At 58.1% G+C, this 19,807-nt stretch overlaps 3 protein-coding genes across 3 annotated transcripts in view; 2 read left to right on the top strand and 1 right to left on the bottom strand.

The window, feature by feature from the left end:
• Positions 1-12,113: 12,113 nt before the first annotated feature.
• Positions 12,114-12,950, bottom strand: LOC128829508 (properdin-like). The gene is made up of 3 exons (XM_054014968.1): positions 12,683-12,950; positions 12,440-12,551; positions 12,114-12,243 (listed from the first exon to the last, which is right to left on the bottom strand). Exons 1-3 carry the CDS (start codon positions 12,948-12,950, stop codon positions 12,114-12,116), a joined length of 510 nt encoding a protein of 169 aa, XP_053870943.1.
• A 1,287-nt stretch (positions 12,951-14,237) lies between these two features.
• LOC128829550 (metalloproteinase inhibitor 1-like) lies at positions 14,238-17,767 on the top strand. The gene is made up of 7 exons (XM_054015018.1): positions 14,238-14,323; positions 14,714-14,862; positions 15,606-15,697; positions 15,976-16,096; positions 16,760-16,787; positions 16,992-17,085; positions 17,494-17,767. Exons 2-7 carry the CDS (start codon positions 14,736-14,738, stop codon positions 17,704-17,706), a joined length of 675 nt encoding a protein of 224 aa, XP_053870993.1. The 5' UTR covers positions 14,238-14,323; positions 14,714-14,735; the 3' UTR covers positions 17,707-17,767.
• Positions 17,768-19,154: 1,387 nt separating this feature from the next.
• LOC128829507 (lysozyme C-like) overlaps positions 19,155-19,807 on the top strand; it is a 2,398-nt gene continuing 1,745 nt past the window's right edge. The window contains exon 1 of the mRNA XM_054014967.1: positions 19,155-19,293. Coding sequence (XP_053870942.1) covers positions 19,155-19,293 — 139 coding nt within the window. The remainder of the gene's footprint in view (positions 19,294-19,807) is intronic.

Raw genomic sequence — 19,807 nt, 5'->3', positions numbered from 1 at the left:
GGCTCGGTTAAAATGATTTTGCTGAGTTTGATTCTTAATAAATAAATTGCTGGAACCCAGATCTGTGCTGTCGTCTGCCAGCCCAGGGCCGGGGGGCGTGAGAACCCCTTGCATTGAGCCCCAGGCTGAGCTGCCCCGTGGCACATGCCCCAGAGCACCCCCAGGCACCAATCCCTGGCTGCTCCCCTGTGCCCCAATCCACTGCACCCCCAGGAGCGGAGTTCTCTATGTACAGCTCCTGAGATGCAGCCACCTCTGTGTTATACCAATAAAAACGAGCAGGATCTTATTAAAGGGGACAAGATAAAGATGCCACATTTATTATGATAATTTGATTTATGACCAATAACTAATATCTTAATCCTAATACACACACATTATACCCAATACCTATAAAGACACACTCACACACACTCACACACACACACACCCACACACCCATCAGATGTTCTGCAGCTGCTGCATAGTTACCAGTCCTGCTTGAGTTTGCAGCTTGGGTTCGTAGCTTGTGGCGGTAACTGGCCAGGAAAGCCGGGCACAAGGACGAGCTGGGTCTCTGTTGGGCGCACCGATGCCCTTCCATGTTGGCAGCAGAATGTTACCCTCCTCCAAAGTTTTCCATCTCACCCATCCTTTTTGTAGGCTTTAGTTTGAATCCAGAGTCTATAGGTCTTGCTGTGTCACGCTGCCTCTGGGTTTGGTGACTGATCACCCGTCAATTGCAGACATGACTTCCAGCCTAGGACCGGGCTTTGATCTTCCTTCTATTGTACCTTTTCTTTTTAGGGTGGATTCTTCTTTCTTTGTTAGGGCTCTTGTCTGCATCTTCAGCCGCTGGTGTTTGAACTCTATTTCATCAGGACAGGCTGGGGCTGGAGGTTGAGTCCATCATCCATCCATCCCTCATTCACACATCTAAACTAAACTAATCAGATTACAGCAGGGTTTGCAAAAATGAAGGTTGCAGCAAGCCCTTACAAAATGGAGTAAGCGTTGTAAAATGGGGTTTGAATTACAATATGGCAAACAGTGAGCAGAAGTGACAATATAGACAAGTACAATGGATGGCAAACAGTGAACAGAAGTTACAATATAGACAAGTATAATAAATGGTGAACAGAAGTTCCAATACTGAAACAGAGCAAGTCTCAGTGATTTAAGCAGGAATTGGATTGATAGTGAAACGTACAAAGGCAGCTGACTGACCAGCTATGGCTCTTAACAAGCATCTTAACTGTTAATTAGCCAGTTATTGGGGTAACCGGTTTTATGAATGAATGTTGTTTCATTCATAAAACTTTACTGATGAAGTTACATTAATAAAGTAAACAATTAAAAACAATTTCATTCATCAGTTCTACCTCTGGGGCGGGGCAGCTGGCAAACGGACACACGCAACATTACATGGAGACAGCTCTCCTGGGACTGAGATGCAGCCACCTCTGGGGCGGGGTCGCTGAGGAATAGCTGCACATAATACAAAACACCAGCCCCCTGCCAGCCCAGGCCTGGGCTCCCCTCCCCAAGTGCTGCCAGTGCCCCTCACTCCTGAGACCCACTGCCCCTGCCAGCCCCCTGCTCTGACCCACTAGACCCCACTCCCTTCCCAGAGCTGGGGAGAGAACCCAGGAGTCCTGTATCTCAGCCCCCCCGCTGCTCTAACCACTAGACCCCACTCCCCTCCCAGAGCTGGGGAGAGAACCCAGGAGTCCTGGCTCCCAGCCTCCCTGCTCTAACCACCAGCCCCCACTCCCCTCCCAGAGCTGGGGAGAGAACCCAGGAGTCCTGGCTGTGTGCAGATGGCGGTTGGCTCTACCAGCTCCAGGCCGGGGCACGCTGTGATGTCATAGTGGGTCTCCATGGGGATGTTCTAGAACCTGGGGCGGCTGGGAGACATCAGAGCAAGGGGCAGGTGTGCGGCTTGGGGGTCACTGGGGTGTTGTGGTGCTGCAGGGTCTGGTAAGTGCCCCACAGAGCTGTTGCCCCCGGGGGACCCGCTCAGCATCACCTTCCCGCCGGGGAAACAGAGGCATGGAACGGCTTGGGGACAAGTACTTTAGACTGGGTGGGCTGGGAGCCAGGACTCCTGGGTTCTATTCTGGCTCCAGCAGGAGAGGCGGGGGGGTGTGTCTAGTGGTTAGAGTGGGGGAGGGGGAGGGGTGCTAGGAGCCAGGGCTCCTGGGTTCTCTGGGAGGGGAGTGGGGAGAGCTGGGAGCCAGGACTCCTGGGTTCTCTCCCCGGCTCTGGGAGGGGAGTGGGGGCTGGTGGGTTAGAGCAGGGGGGGCTGGGAGCCAGGACTCCTGGGTTCTCTCCCTGGCTCTGGAAGGAGAGTGGGGGCTGGTGGGTTAGAGCAGGGGGGGCTGGGAGCCAGGATTCAGTTTGCCGCTCTCTGTCTCACCAGTGGCCAGCTCCAGAAACAAACCGTCTCCTGGCTCCCAGGCATCTCTCTCCTGTTTGCCCGTCCCAGGATTTCCTGAGCCCTGTTGAGCTCCTTGTCCACCAGGGACCCCAGACCCTTTCCAGGTCCCTGCCTTGCCCGACACACCCCCAGTTGGGCCGGCCTCCCTCCTTCCTAGGGGTAGCGCCTGGCCCTGGTCCGTATGGGTTGAACGGGCCCAGCTGACCGAGCCGGCCCAGCGTCGATTCTCTCTGCCTCCAGCCATCCTCCGGGCTCTCAGCCGCTCGGGGTCCCGCCTGCCAGCCGGGAGGGATGGGGACCCCCTTCCTCTTTGCCCTGGAGGCCAAGGGGCTGCCTGCAATGTCTCCCCCCGCGCAGGGATCTGCCTGGCTTTCTACGCCAGCCGCTTCGACACAGGGACGGTGACGGAGAACTCGGACGGCAGCTCCGACTACGGGATCTTCCAAATCAACAGCCGCCGGTGGTGCAGCGACCAGCGCAGCCGCACGCTGGACCTGTGCCAGACGCGCTGCCGCGGTACGGCCCCCCCGGAGGAGAGGGGGGCAGGGCCCCCAGCCCCACAGGGCCGCCCAGCTGGGCAGGGGAGAGTCTGGGATAGCTAGAGGGGGTGTGGGGATAGATAGATAGATAGATAGATAGAGGGGGTGGATGGGGATAGATAGGTAGATAGATAGATAGATAGATAGAGGTGTGGATGGGGATAGATAGATAGATGGGGTGGATGGGGATAGATAGATAGATAGATAGATAGATAGATAGATAGATAGAGGGGGTGGATGGGGATAGATAGGTAGATAGATAGATAGATAGATAGAGGGGTGGATGGGGATAGATAGATAGATGGGGTGGATGGGGATAGATAGATAGATAGATAGATAGATAGACGGGGTGGATGGGGATAGATAGATAGATACATAGACAGATAGATAGATAGATAGATAGAGGGGTCGATGGGGATAGATAGATAGATAGATAGAGGGGTGGATGGGGATAGATAGATAGATAGATAGATAGATAGATGGGTGGATGGGTGGATGGGGATAGATAGATGGGGTGGATGGGGATAGATAGATAGATAGATGGAGGGGTGGATGGGGATAGATAGATAGATAGATAGATGGGTGGATGGGGATAGATAGATAGATAGATAGATGGGGTGGATGGGGATAGATAGATAGATAGATAGAGGGGGTGGATGGGGATAGATAGATAGATAGATAGATAGATAGATAGATAGATAGAAGGGGTGTATGGGGTAGATAGATAGATAGATAGATAGAGGGGGTGGATGGGGATAGATAGATAGATAGATAGATAGAGGGGGTAGATGGGGATAGATAGATAGATAGATAGATGGGGGGATGGGGATAGATAGGGTGGATAAGGATAGATAGATAGATAGATAGATAGAGGGGGTAGATGGGGATAGATAGATAGATAGAGGGGGTAGATGGGGATAGATAGATAGATAGATAGATAGATAGATAGAAGGGGTGTATGGGGATAGATAGATAGATAGATAGATAGAGGGGGTGGATGGGGATAGATAGATAGATAGATAGAGGGGGTAGATGGGGATAGATAGATAGATAGATAGATGGGGGGATGGGGATAGATAGGGTGGATAAGGATAGATAGATAGATAGATAGATAGATAGATAGAGGGGGTAGATGGGGATAGATAGATAGATAGAGGGGGTAGATGGGGATAGATAGATAGATAGATAGATAGATAGATCTCTCTCCTTGGCTCCCTGCCTTCCACTGGTCTAACGATTCTCTCTTATTTCCTTGCCAAGACCCCCAGGTTTGTTACAGCTCCAGCCCTGGGCTCACGCGCTTACAGCCGGAAACACAAAACACCAGCCCCCTGCCAGCCCAGCCCTGGGCTGCCCCCTGCATCTCCGACACACAAGCCCCCGCTAGCCCACTCCTGTTTCCACCCCTCCCCCAGCTCCGGGGGTGACCCTGCTTCACCTTATCAGGTATGCAGAGTAGCTGTAACCAGGTGAGTGCCAGGATCCTAGAGGGAGGTAAGATCTGTTCTTGGTGAGAGGAGCCGGCTTCCCAGCCCTTCTGTAGGGCTCCCAGAGGGACCTAGACAAATTGGAGGATTGGGCCAAAAGAAACCTGATGAGGTTCAATAAGGACAAGTGCAGAGTCCTGCACTTGGGACGGAAGAATCCCACGCACTGCTACAGACTAGGGACCGAATGGCCAGGCAGCAGTTCTGCAGAAAAGGACCTGGGGGTCACAGTGGACGAGAAGCTGGATATGAGTCAGCAGGTTGCCCTCGTTGCCAAGAAGGCTAACGGCACATTGGGCTGCATTAGTAGGAACGTTGCCAGCAGATCGAGGGACCTGATCATTCCCCTCTATTCGGCACTGGTGAGGCCACATCTGGAAGATTGCGTCCAGTTGTGGGCCCCCCACTACAAGAAGGATGTGGACAAATTGGAGAGAGTCCAGCAGAGGGCAATGAAAATGATCAGGGGGCTGGAGCACATGACTTACGAGGAGAGGCTAAGGGAACTGGGGTTATTTAGTGTGCAGAAGAGAAGAGTGAGGGGGGATTTGAAGCAGCCTTCAACTACCTGAAGAGGTTCCAAAGAAGATAGATCTAGATTGTTCTCAGTGGTGGCAGATGACAGAACAAGGAGCAATGGTCTCAAGTTGCAATGGGGGAGGTCCAGGTTGGATATTAGGAAACACTATTTCCCTAGGAGGGTGGTGAAGCACTGGAATGGGTTCCCTAGGGAGGTGGTGGAGTCTCCTCCCTTAGAGGTTTTTAAGGTCCGGCTTGACAAAGCCCTGGCTGGGATGATTTAGTTGGGGTTTGGTTCTGCTTTGAGCAGGGGGTTGGACTGGATACCTCCTGAGGTCTCTTCCAACCAGGGTGACCAGATGTCCCGATTTTATAGGGACAGTCCCGATTTTTGGGGGCTTTGTCTTATATAGGTGCCTATTACCCTCCACCCCGTCCCGATTTTTCAAACTTGCTGTCTGGTCACCCTACTTCCAACCCTAATCTTCCATGAATCTATGATTCTACCGTGGGCCTCTGCTCCCCTCTAGTGGCTTTTTGATTTCCCATGCTCAGAAGGCCAAGACGAAACGGGAAATCCTACTTGACTTCTAGTGCCCCCGCTCTAACCTAGAGGGTCTCAAACTGGTGAGAGGTGCCTGTTGAGAACCCAGGAGTCCTGGCTGCCAGCCCCCCGCACTAGGGCGAGGTGGTGCCATGCCTGGTACAGATGCAGGTCGGTGGTGGACGGGGTCATCCCCGCTGAGCTGCGCCCGGGGTAAGGCCCTTCCCCCTGGGGGTGGGGAGCGTCGCTGCTACAGTGCCCTGGCTGTGGTGTGGATGTCCCCGGGGAAACTGGCCTGGTCCTGGGGGCTGCCAGCCCCTTAGTGCTGCCTGGTGTGGGGGGAGGGGCAGCACCCCCTCCCCCCACTGGTCATCGATGTCACACACACGGAGTTAACCCTGAACCCCGGCTTCCCCTCCCCCTCCCCCCATAGTGCACCCAGGAAGCTGCCCACCCAGTTAGGGAATCACATGCAGAGAGAGAGAGAGAGAGAGAGAGAGAGAGAGAGAGTGTGTGTGTGTGTGTGTGTGTGTTTGTGTCCCTGGCGCCCCCTGCTGGAGGGGCCGGGCCCTGCGCTCTGTGTATGTCCCTGGCGCCCCCTGCTGGACGGGACAAGCCCTGTACTGTGTGTGTCCCTGCGCCCCCTGCTGGAGGGAACGGGCCCTGTGCTCTGTGTGTGTGTGTGTGTGTGTGTGTGTGTGTGTGTGTGTCCCTGCTCCCCCTGCTGGAAGGCGTGTGGTGAAGTGGGAATTTTTCATCATATTTTGAATATTGTGCATGCCTCGGTTTCCCCGACATGGCATCTGGCTAACGAGGCGGTGGGAAATGGTTGTTTGCTAAGCGCAGAGACCCTGAGATCCTGGTGTGACTGACGCCTACGTGGGCCCAGACAATTGCCCAGCCCTGGGGTACCTAGAACTAACCACCAGGGGCAGTCGACCCCTCTGCAGGAGAACAAAGAGCGAAGGAGTTGGGCCAGGTCACGGGGAAAAACTCTGCGTGGACTATCGGAAGCTCAGGGCCACGGAGCTCACAAAAGGCGACTGGCCGGTGCCTTTGGACCCCGAGGCCAGGCAGAAATCTGCCTTCATCACCCCCTTTGGGGCTCTTTGAATTCCTGGCCCTACCTTTTGCCTCATGGGGGCGCCTGCCACCTTCCAGTGCCGAGCGGATCAGTTAGTTACTGAGGAGGATGGAGGACTTTGCCCGGGCGTACAAACCGACGCCTCAGGCACAGGGCTGATGCTAAAGGGGAGAGACACCCTGTCATGTACATGGGCGAGAACTTGCCGCCCCGAGAGCAGAGCTAGGCCTCAGGGAGAAGAGATGCCTGGCCATGGGGTGGGCTTTTAAAAGACTGCAGCCGTATCTAACCGGGCGGCGCGATACCGGGTAGCCTGACACTCTCCTCTGGCACGGCTGCACCAAATGAAAGGCGCTAACGCAGAGCTGCTGAGATGGAGTCTGATCCTCCAGGATCATGAGATGCAGGCGGGCCACGTGAATGGATGTGCAAATGTTACAGCAGCTGCGTTGTCCTGGGGAGGGGTCCCTCAGCTTCCCCAGGTCATGGGCTGTAGTGCCCCCTCCTCAGTTTGGTCTGGAAGGGTGGAGAGATGTGACGAAGTGGGAACTTTTCCTAAGGTTTTGTGTGAATGCTGTGTGTGCCTCAGTTTCCCCTATGTGGTGCATGTTTAACTAGCTGGCGGAAAAGGTCGTTGACTCTTTGCAGAGCCCCAGAGGTCCAGGTGTGACAATGACCTAGTGTCTGGGCCCAGACATTTGCCTGGACACTGGGTACTTAGAAAGAAACAACTGAGTGGAGCGGGAGGACCCCCGCTCTGCAGAAAGCCAGCTGGCGGGGACCAGCTGGAGAGCAAAGGGCTAAGGAAAAGGGCCAGGTGCCGAGGGTTGCCCGGGAACAAGAACAAAGGACTAAAGTGGGCTCAGGCTTGAGCCGGCTGGACCAGGCTGTAACTTCCTTTTCTCGGTGGTGACGAAGGACTCGCTAGGCTGTGTCCAGACATCGAATAAACCCTCCTGCTTTTACCACCGGCTGAGAGTCACTCCCGAGTCCGGGCATCGGGGGGCATTGCTCCCTTTGGGGGGACAAGTCTTCCCCAGCTGTCCAATCCAGCTGGACTCGCTGCAGGGGGCTCACGGCGTGACGCAGGGGTGCAGACGGCTCCGAGGATCAATCCCGGGGGACGGGGAAGCCGAGGGGCTCGCCCCAGTGAGGGAGTGTGCCCCTAAGGTACTGCCACGCTGAAGGGGACCTGTTCCAGAGCCGGGCCAGAGCACCGGGCCTGTGGATCCATGACACCTTCCCATCCATCCCTGCTCCCCATCCCTCCACCCACCCATGGCTGCCCACTCATCCCCTCATCCAACCACCCCATTCTCCCAACAACCTCTACCCACCATCCCCCATCCAACCATACCTGTCCACCCATCCCTCTCTCCCATCCATCCACCCACCCACCCAACTAACCAACCACACAACCATCCCTGCCCACCCATCCTACAACCAACCATCCCAACAACCCATCCAACCACCCATCCATTCCCACCCATCCATCCGACCAACATCCCTGCCCACCCATCCTACAACCAACCATCCCAACAACCCATCCAACCACCCATCCATTTCCACCCATCCATCCGACCAACCACACAACCATCCCTGCCCACCCATCCTACAACCAACCATCCTACAACCCATCCACCCCTGCTCCCCATCCCTCCACTCACCCATGGCTGCCCACTCATCTCCCCATCCAACCACCCCATTCTCCCAACAACCTCTACCCACCATCCCCCATCCAACCATACCTGTTCACCCATCCTCCTCCCATCCATCCGACCAGCCACACAACCATCCCTTCCCACCCATCCGATAACCACCCATCCCAACAACCCATCCAACCACCTATCCTCCTCCCATCCATTTCCACCCATCCAGCCGACCAACCACACAACCATCCCTGCCCATCCATCCTACAACCAACCATCCTATAACCAACCATGCCAACAACCCATCCAGCCACCTATGCACCCAAACATCCCTGCCCACCCATCTCACCCATCTCCCCTCCAACCACCAACCCACCCATCCATACCTCCCATCCAAGCACCTATCCATCCCCGTCCACCCACCCATCCATCCTTCCAACCCCCACCCCTTCCCAACCACGTATTTATGCACCCACCCAACCCCATCCACTCATCCATCCCCCCAACCATCCTTACCCCCTCACCTATTTATAGATCTGTTCTGACCAAGGCTATGAAACAATGAACAAAGACTGAATTCCCGGCAGCCTTGTAAATATGTAGTTAGTAGATAAGGCAACTGCAGGCAGATGGCGAACGTGTGAACAGCCGGTCACCTGTACCGGGATCGGTTCCCAGGAACTGACCACAGAATATGCAGAGGGATGTAGAACAGAGAGCACGGGTGGCGTCTGTGTGAGGATGTGTTTACCAGCTGGTGAATGAATTGGTATTTTGGGTGTGTGGTTGTGACAAATCTTTCATTTTGTTTACATATTCCCCATTACTCATACCAATATCCCTCTTAAGATTACTAAATTTAACTCTCTATGTTTCAGGGGTAATCTGAAAACTTCACAAAACAGTATTTTCAAATTTACAATAGTCAAAAGCATCTTCGATGGGCATTCCATTGAATACATGTCGAGCTTTACCAGTTAATTTTGCAATCAGGGTAGGAACTCTCTTATCTGGGATTTCATGCATTACATGCAGCCTTTTGAAGGTAGTCAGATATTCAGCAATATCCTCATCCTCACTCTATGCAGGACATAAGTGTTCCCACTTGTGGATTTTTGGAGTGCTGGGAGTTGTTGGGGTCGGGGTGTTCTGGTTCTGCTTCTCTAGCAGGTCCAGTTGGTGTTTTCGCTCTCTCTCTCTCTCTCTCTCTCCCCTCTCATTCTCTTTTTCTCCTATGGCCCTTCTGTGTGCCGCTTCCTCTTTCATCTCCAGTTCTTTCGGTTGCAGTAACCTCTGGTGCTCCCTCTCCTTTTCTGCAGACTGAAGCCCCCAAAAGCTCCAACTTCGCCATCGCTTCTCCACTTTCACTCATTTTCCTGCTTTCCTGTTCTTGCTCCCCTTTCCCGAACGAAGCAAACAGAAAATAACAAAACCGTGACCTCCTCCTGACTGTCCTTAGCCACCGCACTTAAGGCTCACTTAACATCACAACTATCAGTGCTTAAAGGGTGAACTTCACGTGGAGTAACAAGCCGTACATACACCCTGCTCGCTGCGCCACTGTGACGTTCCCCCGGGTGTTATCTGGACCGGAGATCTGCTAGGCCTCTCCAAACCTTGACTCTGGGAGCCAGCCGTACCCTGCTCTGCTGTGAGAACCCCCACTCCGGGGCTGTTCACGCACAGCCTCTCGTATGTGAGCTGCTCCCAGCTACTGGCAATCGAATGACACAAGCCAGTATCTCCGGTCCCAGACACAACCCTAGGAACCTCCGTCTTGCAGTGTCCAGTTACACCAATTTAACAAAGGAATTGATATGTACCAGGCTTGTTATCCCAAGGGGAGCCCCTCACACACTTCAAACCAAACGCACGGCTTCCGGTGGAATAAACACACATTTATTAACTGTATGGAGAGATTTTAAGTGATTATAAGTCAAAGCACCACAGGTCAGATTTGGTCAAATGAAATCAAAGCAAAACGCATTCTCAGCTGATCTGAACACTTAACACTTTCAGCGCCCTTACAAACGTAGATGCTTCTCACGGCAGGCTGGCTGGCTGCTCTTCAGCCAGGCTCTCCCCTTTGATCAGCGCTTCAGTCGCTGCGTGGTGGTGTCTGTAGATGGAGGTGGAAGAGAGAGAGAGCCTGGCAAACGTCTCCCCCTTTTATTATGTCCTTTCTTCCCTCATGGCTCCCCCCGCCCCTTCAGAGTCAGGTGAGCATGACTGAGTCTCTCCTGACCACCATACAACACAATTCTCATAACTTCATATGTATTACTGATACACATGGATGGATAGAGAAATGACTTTCCGCAGATCATAACCTTTCCCCAATACCTTACAAGTCCTGCTTTATATGTAAGATCACGATTATATGAAAATGAGGAACATGGGGGTCACAGCACGTTCCCCCCCAAGGTAGAGAATGTCACAGTGGTTCACCCTGGACCCACCCCCTGAGCCTGTCCCTCAGCATCAGGGCCTGGATGCCAGGAGAGGAACCTCCATGAAGAGCTTGGCGTTGAGTTGAGTTCTTGGGAACTGCGTGGACAAGGTCCCAACATCATCCACCCAACCATCCCTGTCCACTCACCCACCCATCCATGTATCCATCCATCTGTCCATGCAACCACCCAATCATCCATCCCTGCCCCCCATCCCCCAACTACCCGTCCACCCTCCATCCATCCATTCCTGTCTCCCACCCAGCCAGATACTCCGTGGTGAACGCAATATAAAAACATTGATAGCCTGGAATAGGATCATAGAAATGTTGGGCTGGAAGGGACCTCAAGAGGTCACCAAATCCAGCCCGCTGTGTGGAGGCAGGACTAAGTCAACCTAGACCAGCCCTGACAGGTGTTTGTCCAACCTCTTCCTAAAACCCTCCAATGACGGGGTCCCACAGCCCCCTTGGGAGCCGATTCCGGAGCTCAATGACCCCAAGAGTTAATTTTTTCCCTAATATCTAACCTCCATCCCGCTGGCTGCAGCTTCAGCCCTTTACTTCGCATCCTGCCCTCAGCGGACACGGAGAACAATTGACCGGCGTCCCCTTTAGAACAGCCCGTGAGGTAGCTAAAGACTGTTCTCAGGTCCCCCCTCAGTCTCCTTCTCTCCAGACCAAACGTGCCCTGTTTCTTTTAACCGTCCCTCCTAGGTCGGGTTTTCTAAACCTTCAATCCTTTTGGTAGCTCTGCTCTGGACTCTCTCCAATTTGTTCACAACTTTTCTAATGGGTGAGGCACCCAGAGCTGGACACAGTCCTCCCCCTGGGGCACCCCCAGGGCCGACCCGGGCGGCACCACGACTTCTCGTGTCTCACATGCAACTCCCCCGTTAACACACCCAGAATGAGATTAGCCTTCCCCCCAGCCGCGTCCCGCTGTAGAGTCCTATTCCACTCGGGATCCGCTCGAACCCCCAGATCGTTTTCAGCCGTGCGACCGCCTAGTCCCCACTTTGTAGCAGTGCATCAGAGATTTTTCTTCCTTCCTCCCCCCCCCAGCCACATGGGGCCTCCCACACACAATCCCTTCCCCACAGCTCCAGCCCTGGCCTCTCCCAGCAGGGGGCATTGTGGGGAGCAGGGCAGGGCACTGGTGGGGGGGGGCTAAACCCATTCTGGCACGCACAGGGCAGAGGCTCCCTTCGCTCCCGACCCGCAGCCCCCTGCTAGCCCGGCCCTGGGTTCATGCTCAAGGCAAGTAACGGTGTCCCGGCCAAAGGGACAGGTTTCACCAGAACCGGCTGATCTTGCAGCAGAACCTCATCCACCTTGTAGCCCCGCACCCAGGTTGTATCATGAGAAAAGAACCCAGGAGTCCTGGCTCCCAGCCCTCCCCACGCCCCCAGCTTTGACCCACTCAGCCTCCCCCCAGCTCACCGTCCTCCTCCTCCAGGGCCTGCCCGTTGACGGGCTCGCACTGGGGCCAGGGTTTGCCCCAGAAGCTGACGTTTACCGACCCGGTGCTCCCCACTCCCTGGGTCTCCATCCTGCGGGGGAGGGGAGAGATCAGCATCGGGCCCAGACCCCTCTCACGGGCCTCTGGATCAGACCCATGGGACCCCCACAGCTTGGTATCCTTCCCCTCCCACCGGATCGGCCCCAACCCTGGTATCCCCACTCCTGGATCAGACCCACAGGCGCTGGTATGTCCCCCCTACCCCACCCCCAGCTGGTCACACTCACGAAAATTTGGGGTACGTGGGTTGGCAAACGCGCTTCCGAGACTTCATGGAGTTCTTCTCGCAGGGTGGGAGGCAGAGACCCCAGGGACTCCAGTCGGACCACTGGCCCTCCACTGGGGAGCCAGTACAGACACCAGTCAGGTCAAGAACCCACCTGGCCCGGTATCCCACCTGCCTTCCCCCCAGGTCAGACCCAGGGGCCCCTCCAGCCCGGTCTCCCGCCTGCCCCACCTCGGACACTCACGTTTGCACCGAAACATGTTGTAGCAGCTGCGGATATGGATAGTACTGCCCTCACAGCGCTTCCCATCGGGGCTGCGGCCCTTGCACTCCCGCGTCCGCCTCTGCTGCCCCACGATCTCCCGGCAGCTGATGCTCCCGGTGTAACCCGGCCGGGTGCAAGTGGACCACTCCCCCCACTCCGACCAGCGCCCGTCCACTGCGGGGGAGAGACGGGGAGACCCCCAGAGACAACAGAGTATGACTGTGAGTCCTCCCACCCACCCACCCATCCATCCGTCCATTCATACATCATCCATCCATCCATCCATCCACCCACACACAAACCAGCCCACCCATCATCCATCCATCGACCCATCCATCCATCTACCCACACACAAACCTGACCACCCATCATCCATCCAGCCACTGACCCACCCATCCATCCACCCACCCACCCATTGACCCATCCATCCATCAACCTACCGATTGACCCATCCATCCATCCATCCATCCATCCATCAACCCACCCATTGACCCATCCATTCATCCACCCATTGACCCACTCCTCCATCCACCCATTGAGCTATCCATCCATCTACCCACATACAAACCTGACCACCCATCATCCATCCATCCACTGACTCTCCCATCCATCCATCCATCCATCCACCCACCCATTGACCCATCCATCCATCCACCCACCATTGATCCATCCATCCACTGACCCACTCATCCATCCATCGACCCATCCATCCATCTACTCACCAATGACACACCATCCACCCTCTGACCCCTCCCATTGACTCACCCAACCATCTATCCATCCACCCACCCATTGACCCATCCACCCATTGACCCATTCATTGACCAGTCCATCCATTTACCCACACTCCCATCCATCCCCCCAACTCCCACCCTCCACACTCCCTCCCCAGAACTCATTTATGTAGCCCCCCAGCCATTCCACCACCCACCCCCATCTTCATCCATCCCCCTTCCACCCACCCAACCACCCACCCATTCCTATCCATCCATCCAGCCACCCATCCCCCTTCCTCATTGCAACCCACCCCTTAATCCTTCTGTCCAAGCACCTAACAATCTATCCTCCCCACCCCTACCCACCCATCCCTTACCACCCACCTGTGTTTGCACCCACCCAACCCCATCCACCTATCCACTAATCCATCCATCCCCCCATCCATCCATTCTCTCATGACTCCATCCATCCCCCCCTCAACCACCCCATGCAGCATGCTTGCCCCCCACCTGTCCCCTAGAGCACGGCGACCCACTGAGCCCCCCCTGCCCACAGCAGAGGCCCCCCCATCCCCTGCATCACAGTCCCTGCTCTGCCCCATGCGGCCCCCCTCCCCTGGGTTTCCACCCCTCTCCTCCCCGACTTGCTGCTGGCGCTGAGTGACCAGAAATTTCCCCCACCCCCAGGGTGTGTGTCCCCCCCTGCACCGAGCAAGAGACGTCAGAGAATAATTAACACACACCCCCACCGCTGACATCACCTCCTTTCCTCCTGTCCAGGCTGGCAGGTGTGTGTGTGCGGGGGGAGGGGAAAGGTGTGGTGCCGCTTATATACGAGCCAGTGGGGCTGAACCTCACACCGAGCAAGTCCAGATTCCAGCCCTCGCCTGCCCCATGGTCTCAGGTAGGAGAGAGGAGCCCCCCTGCCTCCCCCCTCCACCGGGCCCCCTGCCGTCCCCCTCCACCGGGCCCCCGCAGACTCCTCCACCGGGCCCCCCTGGCTCCCATGCCGCCCCCCCACCCCATCTTCTAACTTGCCCTTATTTTCTGGCAGAGAAATACCCCCCCTCCACTGCTGTACCGGTGCCCCTCACTCCCGACCCGCAGCCCCCCCCCATCCCAGGCCTGGGTTTTCCCCATCTCCAGGCCCAGTTCAGGCCAGAGAGGGGACTGCTGGGAGAGGCCGGGGATGGAGTAGTGGGGGGGAGCCCCCCCATAGCGCCCCCTATTGAGAGAGGCCAGGCTGGGGTGATTCTGGGCATGTCTCCATCTCTCGGCTCTGTCCCACCCTCAGGCCCCTCGATCCCAGCGTCACCATGAGCCCTGTCGCCTCGAGCCGGCTGCTAGCGGGAGCCATCCTGGCCCTAGTGCTGGGGGACCCCACGGACGCCTGCACCTGCATCCCCCGGCACCCCCAGACGGCGTTCTGCCAGGCTGATGTCGGTGAGTGACCCCTGCTCCCCAGCACCCCTCTGAGCCCCCACCCTGCCCCCAGCACTCCCCTATGAGCCCCCCCACCCTGTCCCCCAGCACCCCAAGATGCCGTTCTGCCAGGCTGACGTAGGTGAGTGACCCCCCCAATGCCCCACCCCCCAGCACAGTTCCCCGTGTAATTTTTGCAACTCCCCCGAACACCCATAAGTTCTTGTGCCCCTCCCGCAGAGCTAGAAACGCCATCTCCCAGCTGAGACGTCCTACCCCCCGCCCACTGCACCTGTCAACCAGGAGCGCTCCCCCTGCCCTTGTGTGCCCCAGCGTCAGTATAGCTATTACCTGCTGGAGCGGCTCCAAGCTGATTCTGGGGTCACGGCTCCAGCCCCGACGCCCCACAGAGTGAGTGAGTGTGTGTGGGGGAATCCTCCTCCCTCCAAGGCGTGGAAGAACCCAAGAGTCCTGAATCCCAGACCCAAGGCGACCAGACAGCAAATGTGAAAAATTGGGGCAGGGGTTGGGGGGCAATAGGAGCCTATATAAGAAAAAGACCCAAAAATCGGGACTGTCCCTATAAACTCGGGACATCTGGTCACCCTAGCACAGGGGGACCCTGGAGTCCGGGAGGGAGGGAGGGATTCCCTCTGTTGTCTGGGTCATATCAGAGTCGACTCTGGTGGTTCTAGATGCCTGGGGGCTGCCGGGGAGCTGGGGGCCTGTGGGGGTGCCCTGACCCCTGTCTCTTTGCCGCTCAGTGATTCGGGGCAAGTTCGTGGGGGTCACTCCGCTGAGCCCCAGCGGCGAGGAGTTCCCGTCCTGGATTCGCTACGAGATCAACGTCACAAAGGTACCTGCCCGCCCCCCCGAACACCTCCCTGCTCCCCACAGCCAGCCCCTGCCAACCCCCACTCCCCCTGCCCCGCGCCGCACAGCGCCCCCTGCTGGTCCAGGCCAGGACTGGGGTAGCCAGGAGCTCCCCCCACAGCCAGCCCCTTGCCCCGCTCCCCACAGCGCCCCCTGCTGGTCCAGGCTAGGACTGGGGTAGCCAGGAGCTCCCCCCACAGCCAGCCCCCTGCCCCGCTCCCCACAGCGCCCCCTGCTACTCTGACGCGCGTCTCCCCGCAGACCTACAAGGGGGTCGGGTCACCGGGGGACGTGCTCTTCATCGACTCCTTGGAGGAGGAGAGCCTCTGTGGGTACCGACACCCGGGGCCCCTGGACGGGAAGGAGGAGTACCTCATCATGGGTAAGGCACCCCAGCACCCCGACTCCACCTGAGGCAGCCCCCCACCCCGGGGACTTCCCAATACCCCATAGGGCCCCTCGACACCAGCCCCCTCCTGGGGTAATTCCCCCCCCAAGTCAGCGAAGTCCTCCGGACTTCCTTAATCTGGAGTGACTCAGTCAGCCGTGTGAACGCAGAGGTTTGTCCACCTGTCCTTCCTCCAAGCCCTGCCCCGTACATCTTTTCTGCTGAGCGTCTCCCCCTCCCCCCACTCACCCTGGAGATGGTCCCCTCCCCATTCAGCCTCCCCCCCAGGTACAGCCCCCCCAAGACACAGCACTCCCCACCCAGTGGTCCTGTGTGTGTGTGTGTGGGGTGGGGGTGGGCGGGGAGGGCAGTGCAGTGCTATGGGGCGCTCTAGGAGTCTTTAGAGGGCTCTGTGGGTCTGTGTGGGGCTCTGAGGAGGGGTTCTGGGGGCTCTGTGGGTATGTGGGGGTGGATGTGGGTCTGTGTGGCTCTGTGGGATTGGGTGACTCTGGATTTGTGGGGGGCACTAGGAGAGCTACAGGATCTGGGGGCTTTGTGGGGGGCTATGGGGGCTGTGGGGGGCTGTGGGGGTCACGGGGGGGCTGTTGGTCACTATGGGGCACGGTGCCAGCCACTCCCTCTACCCTCTCCCCCTAGCCGAGCGGCAGGGCAAGCCCCTGACTATTAATTAATTAATTAATAATGGAGATATCCCATCTCCTAGAACTGGAAGGGACCTTGAAAGGCCATCGAGTCCAGCCCCCTGCCTTCACTAGCAGGACCAAGTACTGATTTTGCCCCAGATTCCCAAGTGGCCCCCTCAAGGATTGAACTCACAACCCTGGGTTTAGCAGGCCAATGCTCAAACCACTGAGCTATCCCTCCCCCCCTCATTGTGCTCCTTCGTGCGCCTCTGGGGAAGAGTCCCCCCCAGCCAGCGCCGCGGGGTCAGCCAGGCCTACGGAGAGGGCTGCGCCTGTGAGGTGAGTTCTTGTGGGATGGGGTATGGGAGGCCTGGGGAGCAGGGCTGGGAGATAGGGGGGCGAGGGGTCTGGGACATGGGAGCGGGAGGCCTGGGGGGGTCCCTAACCCCACCTCCTTCCCCCCCAGGTGATGCCTTGTAACATCAGGCCTGGTAGGGGGGCAGAAGTGGGGCTTGGAGGTGCCGGGTCAATGGGGGATGGGCGTGTCCCAGGGTGCCCCTCTGCAGGTGGGTGGGGAAATTTACGCGGAGTGGGTGTGTCTCTCTCTAACTCCACCCACTCTCCCCCCCCCCCCCCAACCATTCCCGGCACACAAGTGGGGGGATGGGGTTTAGGGGGCAAGGTCTATGCGATATGGGTGGGGTCTGTGGGAGGGCGTGGCTCTCTCTAACCCCACCCCCTCCCCAGGTGGTGCCGTGTCACTCCATGCCGTGCAAGCTGTCGGGCAACTCCCAGTGCCCCTGGACCGACGGGCTGCAGGACTGGAACTGGCAGGGGCCCCAGGCCGAGCGCCAGGCCTGCCTGCCCCGCCCCAGCCAGCCCCTCGAGGACAGCTTCTGCGCCTGGGAGACTCTTGAGGACAGCTTCTCCGAGGCCACAGCCAACTCCCCCGGACTGTGACCCCCCCCAAAATACCCTGACCCCCAGAACTGTCACCCCCTCTCCCTTTGAGGCTCCCCGATTTTTGTCCCCCCCCAGCTCGGGCTCGGTTAAAATGATTTTGCTGAGTTTGATTCTTAATAAATAAATTGCTGGAACCCAGATCTGTGCTGTCGTCTGCTGGCCCAGGGCCGGGGGGCATGAGAACCCCTTGCATTGAGCCCCAGGCCGAGCTGCCCCCTGGCACATACCCCAGAGCACCCCCAGGCACCAATCCCTGGCTGATCCCCTGTGCCCCAATCCACTGCACCCCCAGGAGCGGAGTTCTCTATGTACAGCTCCTGAGATGCAGCCACCTCTGGGGCGGAGTGGCTGAGGAATGGGTGCACATAACACAAAACACCAGCCCCTGCCAGCCCAGGTCTGGGCTCCCCTCCACACATGCTGCTGGTGCCCCTCACTCCTGAGACCCAATGCCCCTGCCAGAGAGCTAGGAGGGAACCCAGGAGTCCTGGCTCCCAGCCCCCACCCCCCGACTAGACCCCACTCCCCTCTCAGAGCCGGGGAGAGAACCCAGGAGTCCTGGCTCCCAGCCTCCCTGCTCTAACCCACCAGACCCCACTCCCCTCCCAGAGCTGGGGAGAGAACCCAGGAGTCCTGGCTGTGTGCAGATGGGGGTTGGCTCTACCGGCTCCAGGCCGGGGAACGCTGTGATGTCACAGTGGGTCTCCATGGGGATGTTCTAGAACCCGGGGCGGCTGGGAGACATCAGAGCAAGGGGCGGGTGTGCGGCTTGGGGGTCACTGGGGTGCTGTGGTGCTGCAGGGGCTGGTAAGTGCCCCACAGAGCTGTTGCCCCCGGGGGACCCGCTCAGCATCGCTTTCCCGCCGGGGAAACAGAGGCATGGAACGGCTTGGGGACAAGTGCCTTAGACTGGGTGGGCTGGGAGCCAGGACTCCTGGGTTCTATTCTGGCTCCAGCAGGAGAGGCGGGGGTGTGTGTCTAGTGGTTAGAGTGGGGGAGGGGGAGGGGTGCTAGGAGCCAGGGCTCCTGGGTTCTCTGGGAGGGGAGTGGGGAGAGCTGGGAGCCAGGACTCCTGGGTTCTCTCCCTGGCTCTGGAAGGAGAGTGGGGGCTGGTGGGTTAGAGCAGGGGGGGCTGGGAGCCAGGACTCCTGGATTCTCTCCCTGGCTCTGGAAGGAGAGTGGGGGCTGGTGGGTTAGAGCAGGGGGGGCTGGGAGCCAGGACTCCTGGGTTCTCTCCCTGGCTCTGGAAGGAGAGTGGGGGCTGGTGGGTTAGAGCAGGGGGGGCTGGGAGCCAGAACTCCGGGGTTCTTTGCCCGCTCTAAGCGGGAGGCCAGTGTCACACTTCTCCCCTTCACCCTGCCTCCGCCCCCTCGCCTCTCTCCCCCCGCAGGTGGCACGGAGGGTGTGGGGCCCCGAACCCGGCGGCCTCGCCCCGGCCTGTGGCCATGAGGGCTCTGGTGCTGCTTCCCGTCCTGGCCTGCCTGAGCGCCGGGGCCCGGGGCCAGGTGTTCAGTCGTTGTGAGCTGGCCCGGCTGCTGAAGAGAGGGGGGCTGGACGGGTTCATGGGGTACCGCCTGGACAACTGTGAGTGCCCCTCCCCCCGTCCTCTCCTCCCCCCTCGCCCTGTCTCCGGCTCTCGCCCTTGGAGACTCCCAGCAATTCATTCCCCCCCGCAACTATTCCAGGACTCCTGGGTTCTCTCCCCGGCTCTGGGAGGGGAGTGGGGTCTAGTGGTTAGAGCAGAGGTGGCTGGGAACCAGGATTCAGTTTGCCGCTCTCTGTCTCACCAGTGGCCAGCTCCAGAGACAAACCGTCTCCTGGCTCCCGGGCATCTCTCTCCTGTTTGCCCGTCCCAGGATTTCCTGAGCCCTGTTGAGCTCCTTGTCCACCAGGGACCCCAGACCCTTTCCAGGTCCCTGCCTTGCCCGACACACCCCCAGTTGGGCCGGCCTCCCTCCTTCCTGGGGGTAGCGCCTGGCCCTGGTCCGTATGGGTTGAACGGGCCCAGCTGACCGAGCCGGCCCAGCGTCGATTCTCTCTGCCTCCAGCCATCCTCCGGGCTCTCAGCCGCTCGGGGTCCCGCCTGCCAGCCGGGAGG

This window comes from Malaclemys terrapin (assembly GCF_027887155.1).
Source record: "Malaclemys terrapin pileata isolate rMalTer1 chromosome 20 unlocalized genomic scaffold, rMalTer1.hap1 SUPER_20_unloc_2, whole genome shotgun sequence".
Taxonomy (NCBI): Eukaryota; Metazoa; Chordata; order Testudines; family Emydidae; genus Malaclemys; species Malaclemys terrapin.
This window is presented reverse-complemented; position numbering and strand designations above follow the sequence as displayed.

What these genes read in the sequence shown, in the direction of transcription:
- LOC128829508 (XM_054014968.1), bottom strand. Translation starts at nt 12,950, where the DNA reads ATGGGTGGGTGGGTGGGAGGACTCACAGTCATACTCTGTTGTCTCTGG. An exon ending in CAACATGTTTCGGTGCAAAC is followed by an intron (nt 12,552 to 12,682) that starts GTGAGTGTCCGA and finishes CTGGCTCCCCAG; the next exon opens with TGGAGGGCCAGTGGTCCGAC. An exon ending in CCCACGTACCCCAAATTTTC is followed by an intron (nt 12,244 to 12,439) that starts GTGAGTGTGACC and finishes CCTCCCCCGCAG; the next exon opens with GATGGAGACCCAGGGAGTGG.
- LOC128829550 (XM_054015018.1), top strand. Translation starts at nt 14,736, where the DNA reads ATGAGCCCTGTCGCCTCGAGCCGGCTGCTAGCGGGAGCCATCCTGGCC. An exon ending in GTTCTGCCAGGCTGATGTCG is followed by an intron (nt 14,863 to 15,605) that starts GTGAGTGACCCC and finishes TTTGCCGCTCAG; the next exon opens with TGATTCGGGGCAAGTTCGTG. An exon ending in CAGGGCAAGCCCCTGACTAT is followed by an intron (nt 16,788 to 16,991) that starts TAATTAATTAAT and finishes ATCCCTCCCCCC; the next exon opens with CTCATTGTGCTCCTTCGTGC.